Genomic DNA, 18,364 nt, shown 5'->3' with positions numbered 1-18,364 from the left:
GTTGAGACAGGATCTTCTGTAGCCCAGCTAGCCTGGGACTGCAGAAGTAGGCCACCACACACTGCTTTATGTGGTGCTGAGGAATGAACCCCTGAACTATACACCCAGCCCCAGGAAATTCTAATTGATATAAAGTTGCTTGAGTTTCCTTTTTCGGTACTAACTTAAGAACAAGACCTACTTGAGATAGAAGCAAAAACACACTTTTTAAAAAAGTATCAGGATCTTGAGTGGAGTATAAAAACTATAAAAAATTAAAAAAAAAAAACGGTTTTAAAGACTTCAGTGAGAGACAGGCAATGCTCAAGAACATTATTAGCCCAAAGGCCTGGGTGTGAACACAGAGAATGTTTAACAAGGGAGAGGTCAGACAGGGAGAGGAGACACTCAAGAGGACTCTGGTCTGGTGGTCTGAGAAGCCCCAGAAAATATAACTAGATAAAACCAAGAACTAACTTAAAGCATGTGGAAAATAAACAAGCTGTGGACAACAGCAAGATTTCAAGAGCTTTCAGAAGAAAACTACAAAATCAAAATGGTGGGGCTGGGTTGTAGCTCAGTGTGGCCTGGTGGGCACAAAGACCTGAATTCAGTTCCCAGCACATCAATGGCAAAATGAGGATAGCAGTGTATGCCTTTACTACCGTCACTATGGAGTGGGGGTAGGGGTGGGGGTGTAGAAGCCGGGGATATGAGTTCTAGGTAAGCTTGTGCTACACACTAGGATCAGAATTCTCCACAACTAGAAGCTAAAGCACAAGCAACCTCTTCAAACTTCCGATACCAACTCTGTCCTACCTGCCCTGCACACTAGGTTTGTTACCTCAGCACTCCGATGGCCGAGCAAGAATATCACAAGCCCAGCCTGGGCTACAGAGCAAGGCCTGGTCTCAAACATGTTCTGTTTAGCTGGGGGTTGTGGTACATACCCTTAATCCCAGCACTTCCCTCTTCAACATAGTGAGTTCCAGGGCTGAACAATAAAACCTTGTATTTAAAAAAAAAAAAAAAAATCCTGCCTAAAACTCTAAATTCAGCCAAACTATTAAGTTGGAGTGAGATTTGACTATGTATTTTTAAACAGGCCAGTCCTCAAAAATTGACCTGCAAGCCATGCCTGTGGTTCCAGGACTTCAGGTCAACCTTCAGTAGAGCCCTCAGATGGAAAGGGAGGGGTCCAAAGTCAGAAGTGAGCAGACCAGGGTTCAAACCGTGGCTGTACATCCGAGGCCATTCTGGGGTGCATTAAACTCAGTATCAAGCAACACCAAGGAAGCAAACACCGTCACCACCCCAAACCAAGAACCAGGAACAGGAACTTCAACATCACTCTGTAGGTTAGTTAAGGGTAGCTGACTTACCCAGAGATGGGCAAACAAAGGGCGGGCCCAAGAAACGAAAGAACTGACCGGGGAAACTAAGAAAGTGAGTGAGTGGATACAAACAACAATATGGATAGTCTACCCGAGAGAAATGAACACACATACCCACAGAAAACCACATGTTCTCAGTTGCTTCTCTCCTAATAGCCAAAAGGGAGAAAGAGCCCAAACGTCTGGCAGCCGACAAGTGAGTTAGCAAAATGAGCCGTACTGAAACACTACACTGCAACAAGGATGGATTTGAACATGTGCTAAGTGAAAGAAGCCACAGGCTCTGGTTCCATGTACATGAAATGTTTAGAACAGACAACGCATAAAGACAGGAAAGTAAAGCTGGGCTTGGTAGTGGCAGGCCTGCAACCCCAGCTATTCTGCAGGCTGAGACAGGTCATCCTGAGCAACTTGGTGAGTCCCTGTTTCAAAATGAAACGTAGAAATGAGGCTGGGAATACAGCTCAGTGGCAGAGTGGTTGCCTCACATGCACAAGGCCCTGGGTGCAGTTTCCAGTTCTTCAGCCTCCTTCAGGGAGAACAGTTGCCTCTGCCTGCCCCTCACCCTTCCATTTTGGACTCCTGTTTGGGCCATCTAGTTTTGGATCCCTCCCCTTCCACTTGACGGCTCTACCCCGGGTTGACCAGCTCCTGCCCAGCTCCTGGCTCCTTTTATGCCTTACCATCCTTGCTGCCCTCTGCAGCACTGTCCATCCTGTGCTGACTGCTCTTCGAGAAACTCACCTCTTCTTGTTACACTTCTATTTCAACCATTCTAGTTCTCTTCTCCACTCTCAATCTCCACTGCCAGTTTTGACCTTTTGAATATGTTTCCCATTTCTACTCTGTGACTATTCCCCACTTAAGCCTATTTAGACTAAATTCCATCATCTCCCCAGCAAGCTTTTCTAGTATAGCTATCTTCTAAGCTTCATCAAAGCCCCATGCTCAAGGTCTCAATGGAATCCTACAATTCCACCTATGCTCTGTCTTCAGGGCCAACCCTTCACACAGGTCACACCCTCGCGTGAACCAGGAAGTTTCTTACCGACAGAGTTGAAATTTTTTAACCTATGCTAAGAGTTACCTCTACTTTGACATGCTCAACAGTTACCTTCCTAAAATTCCGCAAAAAACCCTGTATCTAGAACACAACTTAGTTCTAACTCACCTCTTGGATTTCAGTCAATATTTTCTTACACATAATGTTAATTACAAAACATCTCTAGCAGCCTTGTCTAAGGTAGCTTGGTTATTCTTTTATATGTTCATCAGTGCTGCTCCTGACACCTATTTTTAAAAATTGATTAATTCATTTTTATGTATATGAGTGCTTTGCCTGCATATATATCTGTGCACTATAAGGGCATTGGACTTCCTAGAACTGGAGTTACAGATAGCTGTGGGCCACCACGTGGGTGCTGGGAATTGAACCTAATCCTCTGGAAGAGCAGCCAGTGCTCTTAACTGCTGAGCCATCTCTGCAGCCCTGACACCTATTTCTTTTGTGCCTAGCAAAAATCACCTTCTTGACTTTGCCCTTCCTAATCCCAGTGGAAGATTCTCTCTTTCTGCCCTTATAAAACACTTGGCTCAGCCAGGCAGTGGTGGTGCACACCTTTAACCCCAGCACTCAAGAGGCAGAGACAGGAGGATCTCTGAGTTTGAGGCTAGCCTGGTCTATTGAGTAAGTTCCTGGACAGCCAGGGCTACACAGAGAAACCCTGTCTTGAACTCCACCCCTCACCCCCCAAAAAAAGACAGACCTGGCTGCTATCAACAAGGACATCTTCAAAGACCCTACTCTGAAACACAAGCCAAGTGGGAGGCCAAGGTCAAGTTTGAGGAGAGATATACAAGATGTGCCAAAACGAGTGGTTCTTTTAGAAGTTTCGGTTTTAGGCCTTTGTCTCTCCATCATTAAAAATAAGAGGGACAAGACAGGCTTAGTAGCACATGCCTTTAATCTCAGTACCTGGAAGGCAAAGGCAGGCAATCTTGGTGAGTTTCAGGCTAGCCTGGTCTACATAGCAAGTTCTAGGCCAACCAAGGGTACAGAGTGAGAGACCCTGTCTCAAAAACAAACAGTTAATAAACAAGGAAACAGCTGATAAGGCAGAGAGAGCCAGTTCTCTCCAAGAGTGTGGATCCTGGAAGGTGGCCATGCTCCAGTGGACGGCAGGTCCTACACCTATGTGCATATGGGCAGCACTAATTGGATTAGTGAGTTATTCAAAAAAGAAAAAGAGTACATGAAGTTGGGAGGGAAATGTGGTGGGGAGGTTTGGGGAGAGTTTGGTGAATGGATATGATCAAAATACATTGCACACATGTATGGAATTCTCAAAAATAATTTTTTAAGAGGATGAGCCAGCAAGATGGCGCAGTGGGTAAGGGGGCATGCTGCCAAACGTGATCATGTGAGTTCAATCCCCAGAACCTACATGGTAGAGGGAGAGAATAGACTCTAAAAGTTGTCCTCTGGTCCCATACACTCAAACATGGGCACATGGATGGGCAAATGCACACTCACAAACTGAATAAACAAATGTAAAAAATAAATAAGGTCTGGGGAAATGTCACACAAGTGTAAGGACCTGAGTTCAAATCCCAACAACCCACAGGAAGTTAAGTACGGTAGGGCAAGTTTGCAATGTCAGTGCTCCTCCTTTGCCAAGATGGAAGGCAGAAAGAGGGGAATCCTTGGAAGGCTGGAGGCCAGAGAGTGTATGCAGTGTCAAACAAAAGAGAGAAAAGAGAGACCCTGTTTCAAAGAAGATGAAAGTCAAAATTGACACCTGAACTCAGACTCTACCCTCCACAAAAACACTATGGCATAGCTGTGGCTGGACTCACATGCACACACACAAAGAAAAAAGATAATGAAGCCAATGCTTAAAAACCTGGAGATTTCACATAAAAATCTAGACTTTGGCATTGCTTCAAAGAGAATGACATTTATATTCTAAGAGGCTTCACTCTGCTACCTAATCTAAACTAGGTTATCTCAGTACTCTCTATAAAATAGCCCCATTTCATTGTATAGTGTCCTGCTAAAATTGTTTATTTATTCTACTTTTTTGATAGTACTGGGGATTGAACCCAGGACCACATGTATGCTAAGCAAGAGATCTACTGTTGAGCTAGCCCCCCCCCCCCACTCCTCTTTTTACTTTTTATTTGAGATGAGGGTCTCACTAAATTGCTTGGGCTGGTCTTGGAACATGAGGCAATCCTTCTGCCTCAGCCTCTAAAGTAACTGAGATTGTAATTGTGTGCCACTATGCTCATTCACATTATGCTTGTCTTTGCAGTACTGGGTACTGAACCCAAGACTTCACACACTCCAAGCAAGTACCCTACTACAGAGCTATATTCCCAACTCATTGACCATTTATTTTATTCAAATGAACCAAAAACTTAAAGCTATGAGAAGAGACCGCATTGCTCTTAGACTCATAGCTCCAAAGAGGACTTCCTTGAGGCAGGGGGATCTCTAGGTTATAAATTACCCCAATTACACACAAAAGTAAATGTATTCATATAACCTCTCTTCTTCCTCATCCTAGAAGCACATGGGCTGGCCACCTAACCTAATCCAATCCTGAAAACCAGACCTAATCGGTTAGTATCCCGTCCCAGGTATTCATACAGCCATTTGGTGACACTTAGTGAACAGTCTCATTGTCCCAAGTGCTGTTCTAGGTGCAAAGAACTGTGGGAAGAAGAAGAAAAGTCCTTTCCCTTGTGGTGGTAACATGCTGAGGGGAACAGATGGGTTTCGAGGGACAATTCTGTCTCTAGACCTATGACCTTTAGTCTGTCCAACTGGTTCTTCTTGTCTTTTAAGGGTCAATGGCTGTCTCCTTGGTGAGATCTTCCTGGTAAATGAGCCTTCCGCCAGCTTCCTCACCCCTGACTTTCACTTACTGCCCTATGCAAACACAAGCTACTGTATGCTCAGCACTGTAGCCCTCACCTCCATTCCATGTGGCCATAAAATACCATCTTTCTTATCTTCCATGGCTTCTTACAACTGAGATACCCAAGCCAGTGCTTGAGTTATTGCTCTTGAAGCAAGGAAACACTTCCCAAACTTGGCATAGAGGCCTATGAAACCACTGACCCATTGCTGTGGTTTCTAGACTATGCATTTTATTTACACATAGATTTAACAACCTATGAAGATAAAGTTACTATCAACCACTAGGTAACTTAACATACTGAAAATTACGACAAATAAAGGTCATTATAAAATATAAGTACAAAAAACCCATGAATTTCTTCTTGTGCCCCTGATAGTAGGCAGTTTTAGATCTACTTCTTACTGACTGGAACATTTGGGGAGCTAAGGAACAGTCCTGGGCTTCAGGCTCAGCACCCATGGTGGGAGGAGATGACTGGTGTAACAGTCATCTTTACCTGAAAGGGCTATTATAAGGACTGAGAATGTGTGAGTGCTGAACACTGTGTCTTGCACTTGAGTGCTCAAAACACACTAGCTACCCTTGTGTTCCAAGAACTAACCCCTCCCATTTGTTAACCTATCTTTGTGTTTAGCAATACTTAGTGGAAGAATCTGTGGTTAAAAGTGGAACTTCGATTACAGGGTCTTGTCACACTGCCTGGATGACCAGAATAAAAAGTAAGGGCAAACCAAGGGGGAGGGGGGATGATACAAAAGCAAAACAGGAAAGGGGCAAACACCTTTTCTCAAACAACTGTTGTCACTTCTTTCTTCTCACAGAAGAGAACCTTCTACCTGTTTCTTCATCTGCAAAATGAGGATGTAGCCAACAGATTTGCCTGCTAGGTTGTAGATTCTAGATGTAATAACACTCCAATAAACTGAGTCACTGCTTAAGAGTTCTGGACTCACGAAAGTAAGTGACCTTAGATAACACTCCTGTAAAACACGAGAATGATACCTATTTCACAGGACTGTGCAAGCAATAAATGAAATAACGCCAAGTATTTGGGACTGGGAATATCAAAAGAACCCAATTACTGACTAAATTACTAGCCTATTCATTGGACTTCAAATCCTCAAAGGTGGAGTGGAAAGAAACTAATCTTGGCTGAGGAGCTGAGAGAACCGGGCTTTGTTAACCAGCACGATGACCGCGGGCAAGTCTGGGACCCTCTCCAAACCTTCGTTCCCGCGGCCGAAAAGTGAGAGAACTGCCAGAGAGGATCCCTGGGCTCCTACCAGTTCGTCCACTTCGCTGTTAAGGCTGCCGAAACAAAGGCCACCCGCTCCCTAGTCTGCACCCGGGGGGGGGGGGCACAACTCAAAATTCTCGCTGCTCAACTCCCTTTGCGGGGCGACAGCAGGAGCGCCCGGGTCTCCAGCCGAGACCGCCGCACCGCCGCCTCTGCCCGCTGCATCAGTAACTTGCTTTTGCAGCTGTTGCCCCAAGTTTTCCAGAGCGCCTGGAGCCACCCGGGCTGTCGGTCAGTCGCGGAAAGAGCAGGGGCGTGGGGAGCCGAGCCTAAGAGCCCAGTCCGGGAAATCCCGAAGCCGCTCCAGCGGCCGGGCAGGGAGTGACAGGTGCGACGCCGGCGACGAGGACCGGACGAACCCGAGCGCGTGTGGGCGCGCGAGGGAGGCGGCCGCCTCGCTTCCTCCTCTGCCCGCGCTCGCGACGCCCCCCAGCCCCGCTTCAGACCCTGCGGCGCCCAGGACTCCTCGGCCTCCGGGAGCCTCCTGCGCCGTGGCCCGGGCTCAGGCTTTGGAGCAAGGAAGAACTGGGCACCGCCGGGCCAGCCCGGCCGGTCCGCGGGTTCCTTCCCGCGCACGCCAGGGCGGTCGCGGGGTGGGCGCACGCGCACCCGCGAGCGCCGCCGTAACCCCTTCCTCCCCGCGCGCCCCCCGCACGCCCACCCAGCCGCCACTCACCATCGATGTCCCCCAGAGTCAGCTCGTCGCCCAGCTCCGTGAGGGTGTCCATGGTCTCCAGACCGCCCAGCTCGCTGCTCTCGTCCATCGCCCAGCTTGGCGCAGAGTTCCCCCCCCACCCCTCCCCGTGAGGTCCGGCTCAGGGAGACGCGGAGGCGGTGCCGCCGCCACCGCCCATGACACCCGACGGCCCCCACCTGGTACCGCCTCACCGGCCCGTGCCAGCCGCCGCCATGTTTGAGCTGCGCCCCGACTCCACGGAAGGGGCGGGGCAGGATTCCCCCCCGCCCCGGGCCGCGCCCACTGCGGCCCCGCCCCCAGCCCCCGCGCCTCCATGTTTGTTGTCAATGGGACCAGGCTCTGCTCAGCCAATCGGCGCGCCAAGCGGCTCGTGGGGTGATGGCGCGTCATCGATCAGCAGCTCAGATTTGCATAGCGGGGCCCCGCCCCTCACGGCCTCCCTGCGCCCGCGGAGAGTAGCCGCCAGGCCCTCGACCCAGCCTTCCGCGGCTTTAAAGGGGCCGCTACTTTCCCGCTGGATCAGCTCCAGGAGCGACTTGGGCGCGAGTCCAGGACTAGAAGGGTTAACAGACGGCTGCCGGGCGCTACCGACCACAGCCCCCGGTACGCTGTGAGCACATTACGTCATCTTCCCAGTTGCCTCTCCCTCGCTCTAGCCCTGAATAGAAGAATCACAGTGCCCCAACACTCAGGGATGCGGTCCAGACCTGGCCAGTCACTTCATTCCACCCAAGACCTGACAGGGTCTTGGATCGCCCGAGTGCTGTCAACATCTTACAACTGGCCCTCGATCATGGGAACCTCGTAATCACTCAAGGCCTTTGAACAACGTCATTTGCCCAAGCCCACCCCTGGTCTCTAGAGGTGGGACTCCGAGGATCCTGAAGCATCCCACTCCAGCAGTCACCTCACTGCATCATCTTACAGGTGGTCACATAGTACACCAAGGTGCAAACTTCCAAGAATGTATCCCGAGGAAACAAAGATTTGTGTTCAAAGGAATGCTGAGTAAATACATACACCCAAAGACATTCATCACAGAGTTCTTTGTAACTAGGGAAAACCCAAGCAGCCCAGGAAGTCACCATATAAATTACCTCCACAGTGAAAGATCATGGCAGCCTTAAAAAATTATGGAATGGGCATTAGAAGAAAGACATGTGCATTTATTGACAGGAAAAAGCTTTCATGACATACATGGGAAAATCTTCCAGAGTCTGAGGCAGCTGTTTTAGGGGTCAGACAGAGCTAAAGACCATACAGGCTGTATGGAGAAACTTGCGGCTCCATTAACCCGTGCATTGGGCTGGGTAGGCAACTGTTGCTAAGCCTCGGTTTTGTTATCTTCAAAACAGCACAGGACCACCCTCGGAATTTTCACATTTATTTGATTTCTGTAGCAAGCAAACAGCTCTTGCCTTCCAGGTGTAAGTGTTGCAGCCCTGGGGGGAAAGGTTTTCCCAATGCAAGTGTTGCAGCTCTGAGGGGAAAGGTAACAAACCTCACACAAGAGATTTACAGGCACAGACATAAGAGTGTGGCTGGGAGAAGCGGCAGAGAACTGAGCAGGAGGCAGGCTTTATACAGGGTTTCTTGCGGGTATGTGTGGATGGAGGTTTCCTGGCAAGATTCTGTGGCCTGATCTTAGGAGCAAGTAGGGATTGGTGAGTTTCTGTGGCTGATCTTGGGCGGCTTCTTCTTCTTCCTTCTTCTTCTTCTCCTCCTCCTCTTTTTTTTTTTTTTTTTTGTAGAGCAGAGCTTGGCCACCTGCATCTTGAGGGGCTAAAAACTGCCCTTAGGGACCTTAGAGTAGTCTGGGGACAGGACCTGGCCACTTGAGGGCCTTACATTAAGTACTTGTGTGTGTCTGTGTGTGTGTCTGTGAATGACAAAAACACTGAACATAAAAGTAACAGACAATGGTACAAGTGACCAAGGAAAAGGTGTGATGAGACTAACAAGGGGCCTGACCTGTGATATCAAGACTCTGGCCTGGGACCAGCAAGATGGGTCAGTGGGTAGAGGTGCTTGCCAACAAACCCAACAACCCAAGTTCAATCCCTGGGATTCACGAAGTGGAGAGAACCAATTCCCGTAAGTTCTGTCCTTTCCATGTATGCTTGGTCAACTGGCCTGAAGAAGCACAAATGAAGTCCCAGTAGAGGTTGGTGGCACACACCTTTTCTGTGGGGACAGGTTTTATGTAGTACATGCTGTCCTTGAACTAGGTTTGTAGACTTTTTTTTTTCCCTTGAAAGATCTTTATTTTTTTAAGCGGGCAATGGTGGTGCATGCCTTTAATCCTGGCATTCTGGAGGCAGAGGCAGGCAGATCTCTGAGTTCAAGGTCAGCCTGGTCTACAGAGAGAGTTCCAGGACAGCTAGGGCTACACAGAGAAACCCTGTCTTGAAAAACCAAGTATAAATAAATAAGAAGCTTTCTGGCTGGATCGATCAAGAGTGTGGCTAGAATGAGCTGAAACACAGGTAATGACGGTTGTCAGGTGGTAGCAGGGCAGATTTAAGCTTTGACTGTCCAAGAAGAAAAGCCAAGGGAAGGGAAGCTAGGCCAAAATACCTATTCCTTTAAAGAAAAGCTGAGGGAAGACACTACTAGAGACAGAGCAGACTTTGACCAAGGACAGAGCTCGGAACAAGAATAACCCAGAAGGATCATCCCCTAAAGCCCTCGTCCATCTGGACACTGACTAGGGAGGGCCGAGGAAAACAGAACTGAGTTGGGAAGGAGAGACATCTAGCAATGGCTGGAGACATTTTTAGTCGCCCTAACTGTGGGACTCTACTGGCATCTAGCAGGTGGGGAGCAGGGATACTGCTAAATATCCTACACCACTCAGGATAGCCTTCTTACACAATAGTAAAGTAGTCCAAAATGTGAACAGTGCCACACTGTTGAAATGCCCTGCCTTAAGGGAAAATTAAGGGACTCCCGGAGTCTCCAGGAGTGCCATGGACTGGACTTAGAAGGCTGAAACATCTAAGACCACACTGCCATTATTGCCACCATGAGCACACAGGTCAGGCCACTAGAAAACATACACAGTTACCTAGGCCACGGCCACTACCTAAACATACAATTGGTAGAGCTACAGTAACATAAATGAATCCCAGCCACTGAGTGAGCTTGAGAAGCAAGTGCCCTCCCTCAAGTGTTTTGTGTTTTTGTTTTCTAAACCCACCCACCCACCCACCACTAGGTGTGGTGACACATGCCTTTAATCTCAGGATTAATCTCTGAGTTTGAGGTCAGCCTGATCTGCAGAGTGAGTTCCAGGACAGTCTGAGCTACATAGTGAGACCCTGTCTCAAAGAAACAACCAACCAACCAAACAACAACAACAACAACAAAATCACAGAAAAGAAAGACAGGTCCACAGCCAAGCTGACCTGGTTCCTTAGAAGTTATGGGAAGAAGCATTTTCCTTGCAAAGCCACCAACCACAACCTCTCTCAAAGAGGAAGGGACAGGGAGGACCCTCGTGGCTGGCTCTGGCCCCGAGCCCCACAAGCACTAGCACAGGTTCAACAGATGATGGGTAGATCTCATCCTTTCCATAGGCCAGGAAGTCCCAGCCGCTAGTGCTGTCCTATCATAGAAACCTCACAGGAATCGGCTAGGTCACACAGCTGGAAAGGGACAGGCTGGGAATGCAGCCCAGGGCTCTTGGACCAGCTGCGTATGTCTTCTGCATCAGATAAGCATTTCTACGGGAAAACTTCTCCAGCCCTCCTCCCGACTACTTCTCATCCCCATACTTTTCCCGAATGACTGTTGAGATGCAGGCTACTCTGGGACCTTCCAAGAAGCCTCCCCAACACCTGGCTTCCCTTTGCTATGCTGGCCAGTAGAAAGGTAAGCCTCCAAGGATGTAGGTTAGAGCTTGGCAGAGGATTCAGACATTATCAAATTTATTTTACCAATGAAGGCACAGCACAGGGAAGAAAGAGTAGGCCAAGGTCAGTCAGGCTAAGGCTCAGGTCTCGCCACCACTGTCAGCAGTAAGAGGAAGAGTGTTCCTGAAGGTAGGGGTATGGCTGGGGATGACGTAGGAATGGTGGGTGTCTCCATGCCTTTAAGGGATACATTTTGGCTTGGCAAGATCGAAGAGGTAGCACTGAAATTTCAATAGAGCCAAGGCAGCCACCTGCTTTGGAATTCATAGAAACCAGGCTGCCCTCTGAGGGCCTAACTCCTTCCACAGCTCCCTGCCCTGTGGTCATGAGACTCTGCTTGAACCCTGAACTGAGAAGCCCACCGTCTGGTCAGCGCAGTTTACAGTAGTCCCGTTACCAAGCCAGCCTCCTGTAACCTGTCCCCTATAACATCTCTCCACACACAGGCTCCAGCTTTAGCAGTAGAGAGAACAAGTTGATTGTCCCCTGAACCAGCTCAGTGACTGTCCCCAGTTATCTGAGAATAGAGATCATGTTCTTTTAAGGTCTCCTTGAAATAAACACCCTCCCAGGACACTTCTGGGTCCCCTCCAAACTGATCCCTTATGAAGGGCAGCAGTGAGTAAATGAGAGGCCTAAACCTCTTGTTTCTTGTTCTTGTTTCTCTGCAATGCGAAGGCCTAGGGCTCCGTCCTGATGAGGCAGAAACATACTCCAGGCTTGGCCTGCCATGCTAGAAGCTCCTGGTGTCCTTACAGGCTCCTCGTCAGCCTTGGTGAGGCCAGTGAATTTGCTGGCTTTTAGTGTTGCTCTGCAGAGAGCTGGAATGGTGATAGGCAGCCCAGGAATACAGTGAGGCCAGCTACAAGCATGACACCTTCACCTGTAATTCAGAGCCAGATTCTACCGCTTCCTCACAAAGGCCAGCGGCTGGCCTGCAACTCTCACCAAGAGGATCCAGACCAGGAGTCCCCCAGCCAGCCTCCCCCAACAGCTTCTCTGCAAGGTCCTGTCTACAGAACAGTGTCCTCTCAAGGCCCCCTTGATGTGCCCTAAGATCCCAGAGGCTCAGTCTTTTTGGCCAAGGCTCAGACCCAGCTCCTGAGGACTCAGCAAACATGGGGTCCCCATCCGGAAGTGGCTGGTGCTCACCATGGTGCTTGATGCTGCTATACCACAGCCACACGGCTGCGCCTCTTCTGACTGGCCTCTTGATGATCCCTTAGGTCCCAAACTGCTCCAGGGCTACAATTCAGACTGAGATCTTGAGATTCTTGGGCCTTTTCGGATCTCTTTCCGCTTCTCCTCCTTCTTCCGGCGTTTTTCTTCTTCCCTCAAGGCCTTCTGGAAAGGGTCAGTGCTAGGAATGAACTGAGAGGGCAGAGTGATTTGATTTAGTCTAGGAGTAGCAAAGTTTCCTCCGAGCTAACTCATGGAATGTTAAACAAGAAGGTTCCAGGAGAAGGCCCTGCCCTTAGGGAGTCTCAGATAAGGAATCAGATGAAAGGGCTCAAGGAAATGCTGACTAGATCTTGAGATAATCAGGGGCTTGACAGGCAGATAGGGAAGACAGGAGATGTCAGCCGAGGCATGAACTGGAAAACACATACTCTCTTCCAGGAAAAGGGAGCAGTGTGGCTCTTGGAATACCTACCTGACACCTTTCAGGAGCGAGGCAAGCTAGGAGTCCCAGACAACAGGTGCTGCCTCTAGTGAACAGGGAACAGTGCCCACACAGGAGGACACGGGAGCAAAGCGGATCAGGAGTGAGAGATGGGAAGGCCAGGCAGACAGAGAGGACAAGGATTTGGGGGCAACTTCAACTTCAATCCCAGGTCATGACTCCTCCCTCCATCCTCTCCAGAAGTCTCCCCTAACCCACAGCTTCTGCTGGTCTCTGTGGCTAATTACTATCAAACCTGCATCTCTGTGTCTGTTTGTCTGTCACAGACCGAGGTTCCCATGACTACACTCCTGCAGGCTTTGAACATGCTGTGGCCTAGGCCCAGAATGCCCTTCCCAGCCCTGTCCGCTTTATCTCATTTGCTCCGATTCTGCTACCACTGCCCTTGGGACCTCTTCCATGGCTGCCTCCTCAGTGGCATCTGCCTCCTCAGTGGCATCTGCCTCCTCAGTGGCATCTGCCTCCTCACTGGCACCCTCTCTTCAACTTTGTACTAATTTATTCTTGTGCTTCTCCTTTGTGGTCACCTACTTTGTGATTGTCACCTACAACAGCATGTCTCATGACGACGGAATGTTGGTATTGGGTGTTGTGTTCCACTATGTCCCAAGCACAGAGCACCATAACAGCATTCAGTGTACACTTTTAACAGAATGAATGAATGGACTCATTAGACTATAAACACAAAAGGATCTGAAACTTAGGTTGTGAAATATGTCCCTTTTATGTATTCTTAGGACAAAATTGACAAGTGTGATCAAGGTAGGCGTTAAAAACAAACTAAGAGTGCCACCTTGTGGCATAACCTACCTGCCACATAAGTAGTCCATGCCTCTGGGAAAAGGGGGACGTCCCAAGAGTGCTCTGAGACAGGAATGATGTGTTCAGGCCACACAGCTAATGGAATGCCCAACTACCTAGGACTAACCCAACCAGGCATCCCACTCATGTCCCAGATACCTACCATTCTGGTCTCATAAGAGAGTCTTCCCACTGAGAGGTCCATGCTGAGTACAAAAAAAGTGGGCAGGCTGGGGATCATCTGTATATTATGTATAAAGCCCTGGGTTCAAGTCCCAGTATGGGGAGGAGGGGAGGGGGGATTGGTAAAACTATCAGGATTATCTCCAGCCGACAAGAAGGAAATTATGTTGTTCCTATGATCATGTCTGAGAGCATATCATAATGTTACAGTAAATTTATCCTAGAATTTAGCTGACTCGCCCTCCTGTGGGACAGAGGCATATCTGACTGCAGGATGAGAAGCACCTACTTGCAGAAATAAAGCATTTCCCTAGGTGCCCCCTTGTAGCAAAAAGAATCTCTCCAAGGCCCTGAGCACCTCTACATGCACTGACTGGGTACACGCAGAATCAAGGTCTTGTCCAGGGCTACTTATCAGAGTTATGATTATAGCATGGAGCCTTGAGGGGTGTATCACTGGGAAGGAGCAGCAACTACTTTCGGGGGAAAACCATATCCCCTACCCTTGGCACATAAAAAAAACACTAGCTCAACAGGAACCTCAGAGGTTCTGCTAGATGTAAATAATCTGGCGTGGTCCACTGTGGTTCAGCTAGGTTAAAAACTAGGGTGCTGACCAGAAATTAGCAAACATTGCAGGTGTGGCCGTTCATGGTAGCATATGCCTGGAATCCCAGCACTTGGGAGGTAAATGCAAGATCAGGAGATCAGGCTAGCCTGGGCTTCATAAGACCTTGTCTCAAAACAAACAAGAAAACAATAGAGAAACCCAGGAAGACTTGCAGGTCTGGTTGCTATCTTTTTCCTTTTTTTTTTTTTTTTTTTGGTTTTTTCGAGACAGGGTTTCTCTGTGTAGCTTTGCGCCTTTCCTGGAACTCACTTTGGAGACCAGGCTGGCCTCGAACTCACAGAGATCCGCCTGGCTCTGGCTCCCGAGTGCTGGGATTAAAGGCGTGCGCCACCACCGCCCAGCATGGTTGCTATCTTTTAAAGGCCATGTGTCTAAAGTTGGCCCTTGACTGGCAGTTGGAAACCATAGTCTTGATCAGTAAGAGTGGTTCACTGTTCTCAAACTCTGTGAAATCGATATGGTTTATAGTAAGTTTCCTTCCAGCAGCTTGGAGTTTGGGTACTAGTTAGATACAGGGTACTTGTATAACCAACTCCCAGTAAAAACCAGGGTACTGGGTCTCTAGTAAGTTGACAAAGGAAGCTCATACATGTTACAACTTGTTGCTGGGGGAATTAAATACATCTGTGACCACTGTGAGACAATACAGAAAGCCGGTTTCCCTGGGTTTTGTCCCATGTGTCAAAGCTGGTGTCAAATTCCAGGGCTCAAGTGATTGTCCTAGTTAACCTCCCAAATAGCTGGGGTCATATGTGCCACCACACTTGGCCAACAGGTCTCTATAACCTTGTAAAAACTCCCTTGTCCCACTCATATCTGAACCTTCTGAAAGGTCTAGGTGAAAGAAGTGGGTGACTAGAGAAAAGAGAAGTTATTGGTATCAGGATGGGACACATGAATAATTCAGCAATGACTCCAGCACCTGGGAATGGCTTGAGACTCTAGAAGGCCCAGAGAACACCACAGTGGCAGACACCACTAACTGGTGTGCAAATTCCCATCCACATGATGGAGACACTCACACTGACAGTCAGCACTGAACTAGTCTGTGTCCCACACCATCAAAGGTCTCCTCAGAATACCTATGCACACACAAAGAATAGTACAGCCTTGCTTTATTCTCACAGATAAACTATGGTTGTCCTGAAACTCACTCTGTAGACCAGGCTGGCTATGAACTCAGAGTATTCGCCTGCCTCTGCCTCCCGAGTACTGAGATTAAAGGCATGCGCCAATACTGCCTGGCCTATCTTTTATTCCTAATGCCTGAGCAGCCTTGGATTAAACCACACAGGCAACCTAGGCTAAAATTCTGAAGTTAAATACCCTCAATGTACTGAAAGGCAAACAATGTACTGAAGACTTAAAAGTGTAAAGTGGGAGAGAAAGGGCCACAGGAATAATGTCTATCCACGGTGGATGATTGTTGCTTTGGGCCCATCTATTGCTTCCTATAATTATTGACAAATACATTCAATGAGATTGGTAGGTAAAAATCTAAATTTTAGGTGGGTGTAATGGCTAATACATTAATTTTAGATGATATTCTGATGGTTCAAAATGAGACACACTAGTCCCCCCAAGACTAGTTGAGTCAGGGACCCTGGAGAACATGATAACTGCAGTCAGTTCTGCAGGTTGGCCTCACCCCGGCATTCAGAATACTGTGGCTGTAATTTCAGCATTCAGAAGGAAGGCTAAGGCAGGAATATAGAGAGTTCAAGGTCAACTGGGGTTATAGAGTGAGACTGTCTTAAAAGTCAAACCAACAATCAAAAAGCAATACATCTAACTGCAGCTTCCATAAACGACATGAAACAAACTGAACGGATTTGGTCACGGCCTCTCAGTCAGATTGATCAGGCAGTAGGCTATTTGTGATTGGCGCTGGGCACCGTCCTATGTTCTTGCTGAGCACAGTAATGCAAAATCTGCTAAGTTCTCTAGTTTGATTAATAACTGTTCTAAGGCAGTTTTAGTCCAGCCTGGCCTAAATTCACTATAAAGCCAAGGTGGCCTCTTGCCCCAGCCTCCTGAGTGCTGGGGTTACAGGCAAGTACCACTATACCTCCCTTCTAGCAACTTGACCCAGACCACTTTTCAGGATTATTTTTGCAGAGAGACTAATCTTGGAAGGTTGTGGAGTCTTTCCCTGGACAAAGCACAGATCTGTTTAATTTGTTATGCAGAAAGATGGCTAACTTTCCAAGCACAGCGGTCTGCAGGTATAATGCAAACCCTGAATGCACAACACCTGCCCGGTTTCCATGAAGAGACCTGGAAGAACAAGGGTTCCTAAGACCATGAGCCCAACAGTCTAGCTCCTGCTTCTGCTGCCCTGAAGAGCGTCTGTGACCCGCTGACATCTACAAACAGTAGCAGGCTACTTGGTCAGCCTGCAAGCCGTACAACCTTAGCCCTGTCATCCTCACACCCCTCTCTACACAGGCGTCCGTCCTAGTTTCCTGGGCATGGGAGGGGCCCTTCCTCCCAGCCCTCCTTGGCCCTGCCCTGCTCCCTCTGCTCCCTTCCTCCCTGCATGTGTCACCATCTGTTTTCTCAAACTGCAGCTGTTAGCCCCCAGAGCCGAGTTTAGAACTCTAGATGAAAGAAAGGCGTGTGTAGGAGTGAGAACAGAAGCCCCAGTGTACCAGTATCAGAGGCTCGAAGCAGGGAAGAGCATGATCTGACCTCACCTGGTCACTCTCACATTCACAACGTGGGGTACATAGTGTGCAATGAGATAAAGATCATAGTCTCAGGAATCCCCCCCAGTCTCCACTCCACCTCCAGCTATGGTACACATTTAGGGAGAAACAGTGACTTGCCAAAACCTTCAGTGACTTGAGTAATGGTTTCTGGATCCATATTCTTGGATTGTCGGGTTCCAAGTTTAAAGCTCTCACGGCCTTCTCTAGGCCGTAGCCCCTGCAGACCCAGCCTCCCATACCCATCAGACATAAAGCAAACAGTTGCAGGCCCCAGCAGCTCACCTCTGTCCGGTCTATTTTAAACGGGTTCTGGAAGTCAGAGTCTTTCTCACTGATCCCCAGCTCCTGGGCCATCTGTGAATGAAAAAGCTAGTCATCCTCTTCTGCCTTCTGCTCCCTGATTGCCAGAGAGCCATTCCCACCATGCAGGGACTTAAGCCTCAGACCCTGGGCCAGATGTAGGCTAAAAACAATCCCTAGGGACCCTCCAGGATAGCACAGAACCCCTTGAATTAGGCCTCCATGACCCAAAGTGCCCCTGAAATGCACAAACAAATGTAGCTAAGTATTCATGACCAAGGATAACTGATAAGGCCAACCACAGACAGATGCGAGGCTTCCAGCCCACCACTTGACAGGGCTCCCAGCCCTCTTACCAGTCCTTACCAGGTTGAGGATGGGTGAGTGGGGCCCCTGGTCAAAGACGCCTGTCTGATTGCAGAAGCTGATGCCCCAGCGGATGAGGAGGTTCCAGTTGGAATTATGGTCAAAGTAGTGGTGCACGATCTTCGGGAAGCGCAGCACCACATCACCAAAGAAGGCCGTGTTCTCCACCACGTGGAGAAAGCTGGCAAGAGGATCTTAGTGAGTCGTCAGGGTGGTTGCTCTTCTCCTCTTGTCCACCTAGCTGGCCCTAGACCTCCTCCAGGAATGGAGGCATTTACTAAACCCACCAATCAGAGAAGGCTTGGCACCCATTGATACAGGCTGTTCATTGCATGTGCAGTATGTGCTAGGGCCTTTCTACCCCCACTGACGGACTTTACAGGGAGAGACAACTGCTGTTCCTGCTTTACAGACTGCGTTGGTTAGGTGTTTGTTTTGTTTGTTGTTGGATTTTTTTTTTTTTCAACCTGACATAAGCTGG

The 18,364-nt window shown here is 48.7% G+C and overlaps 2 protein-coding genes across 2 annotated transcripts in view; both read right to left on the bottom strand.

Annotated features, from left to right (window-relative positions):
* Window positions 1-7,499, bottom strand: part of Srebf2 (sterol regulatory element binding transcription factor 2) — a 70,943-nt gene extending 63,444 nt beyond the window's left edge. The window contains exon 1 of the mRNA XM_052748439.1: window positions 7,273-7,499. Coding sequence (XP_052604399.1) covers window positions 7,273-7,360 — 88 coding nt within the window. The 5' untranslated portion in view covers window positions 7,361-7,499. The remainder of the gene's footprint in view (window positions 1-7,272) is intronic.
* A 1,164-nt stretch (window positions 7,500-8,663) lies between these two features.
* The window catches only part of LOC128116163 (coiled-coil domain-containing protein 134-like), a 17,359-nt gene continuing 7,658 nt past the window's right edge, over window positions 8,664-18,364 (bottom strand). The window contains exons 2-4 of the mRNA XM_052747370.1: window positions 17,884-18,064; window positions 17,500-17,571; window positions 8,664-12,578 (exon numbers count right to left, since the gene is read on the bottom strand). Coding sequence (XP_052603330.1) covers window positions 12,453-12,578; window positions 17,500-17,571; window positions 17,884-18,064 — 379 coding nt within the window. The 3' untranslated portion in view covers window positions 8,664-12,452. The remainder of the gene's footprint in view (window positions 12,579-17,499; window positions 17,572-17,883; window positions 18,065-18,364) is intronic.

Source organism: Peromyscus californicus, unplaced genomic scaffold (genome assembly GCF_007827085.1).
Source record: "Peromyscus californicus insignis strain IS unplaced genomic scaffold, ASM782708v3 Scaffold_20__1_contigs__length_68692818, whole genome shotgun sequence".
Lineage (NCBI taxonomy): Eukaryota > Metazoa > Chordata > Mammalia > Rodentia > Cricetidae > Peromyscus > Peromyscus californicus.
This window is presented reverse-complemented; position numbering and strand designations above follow the sequence as displayed.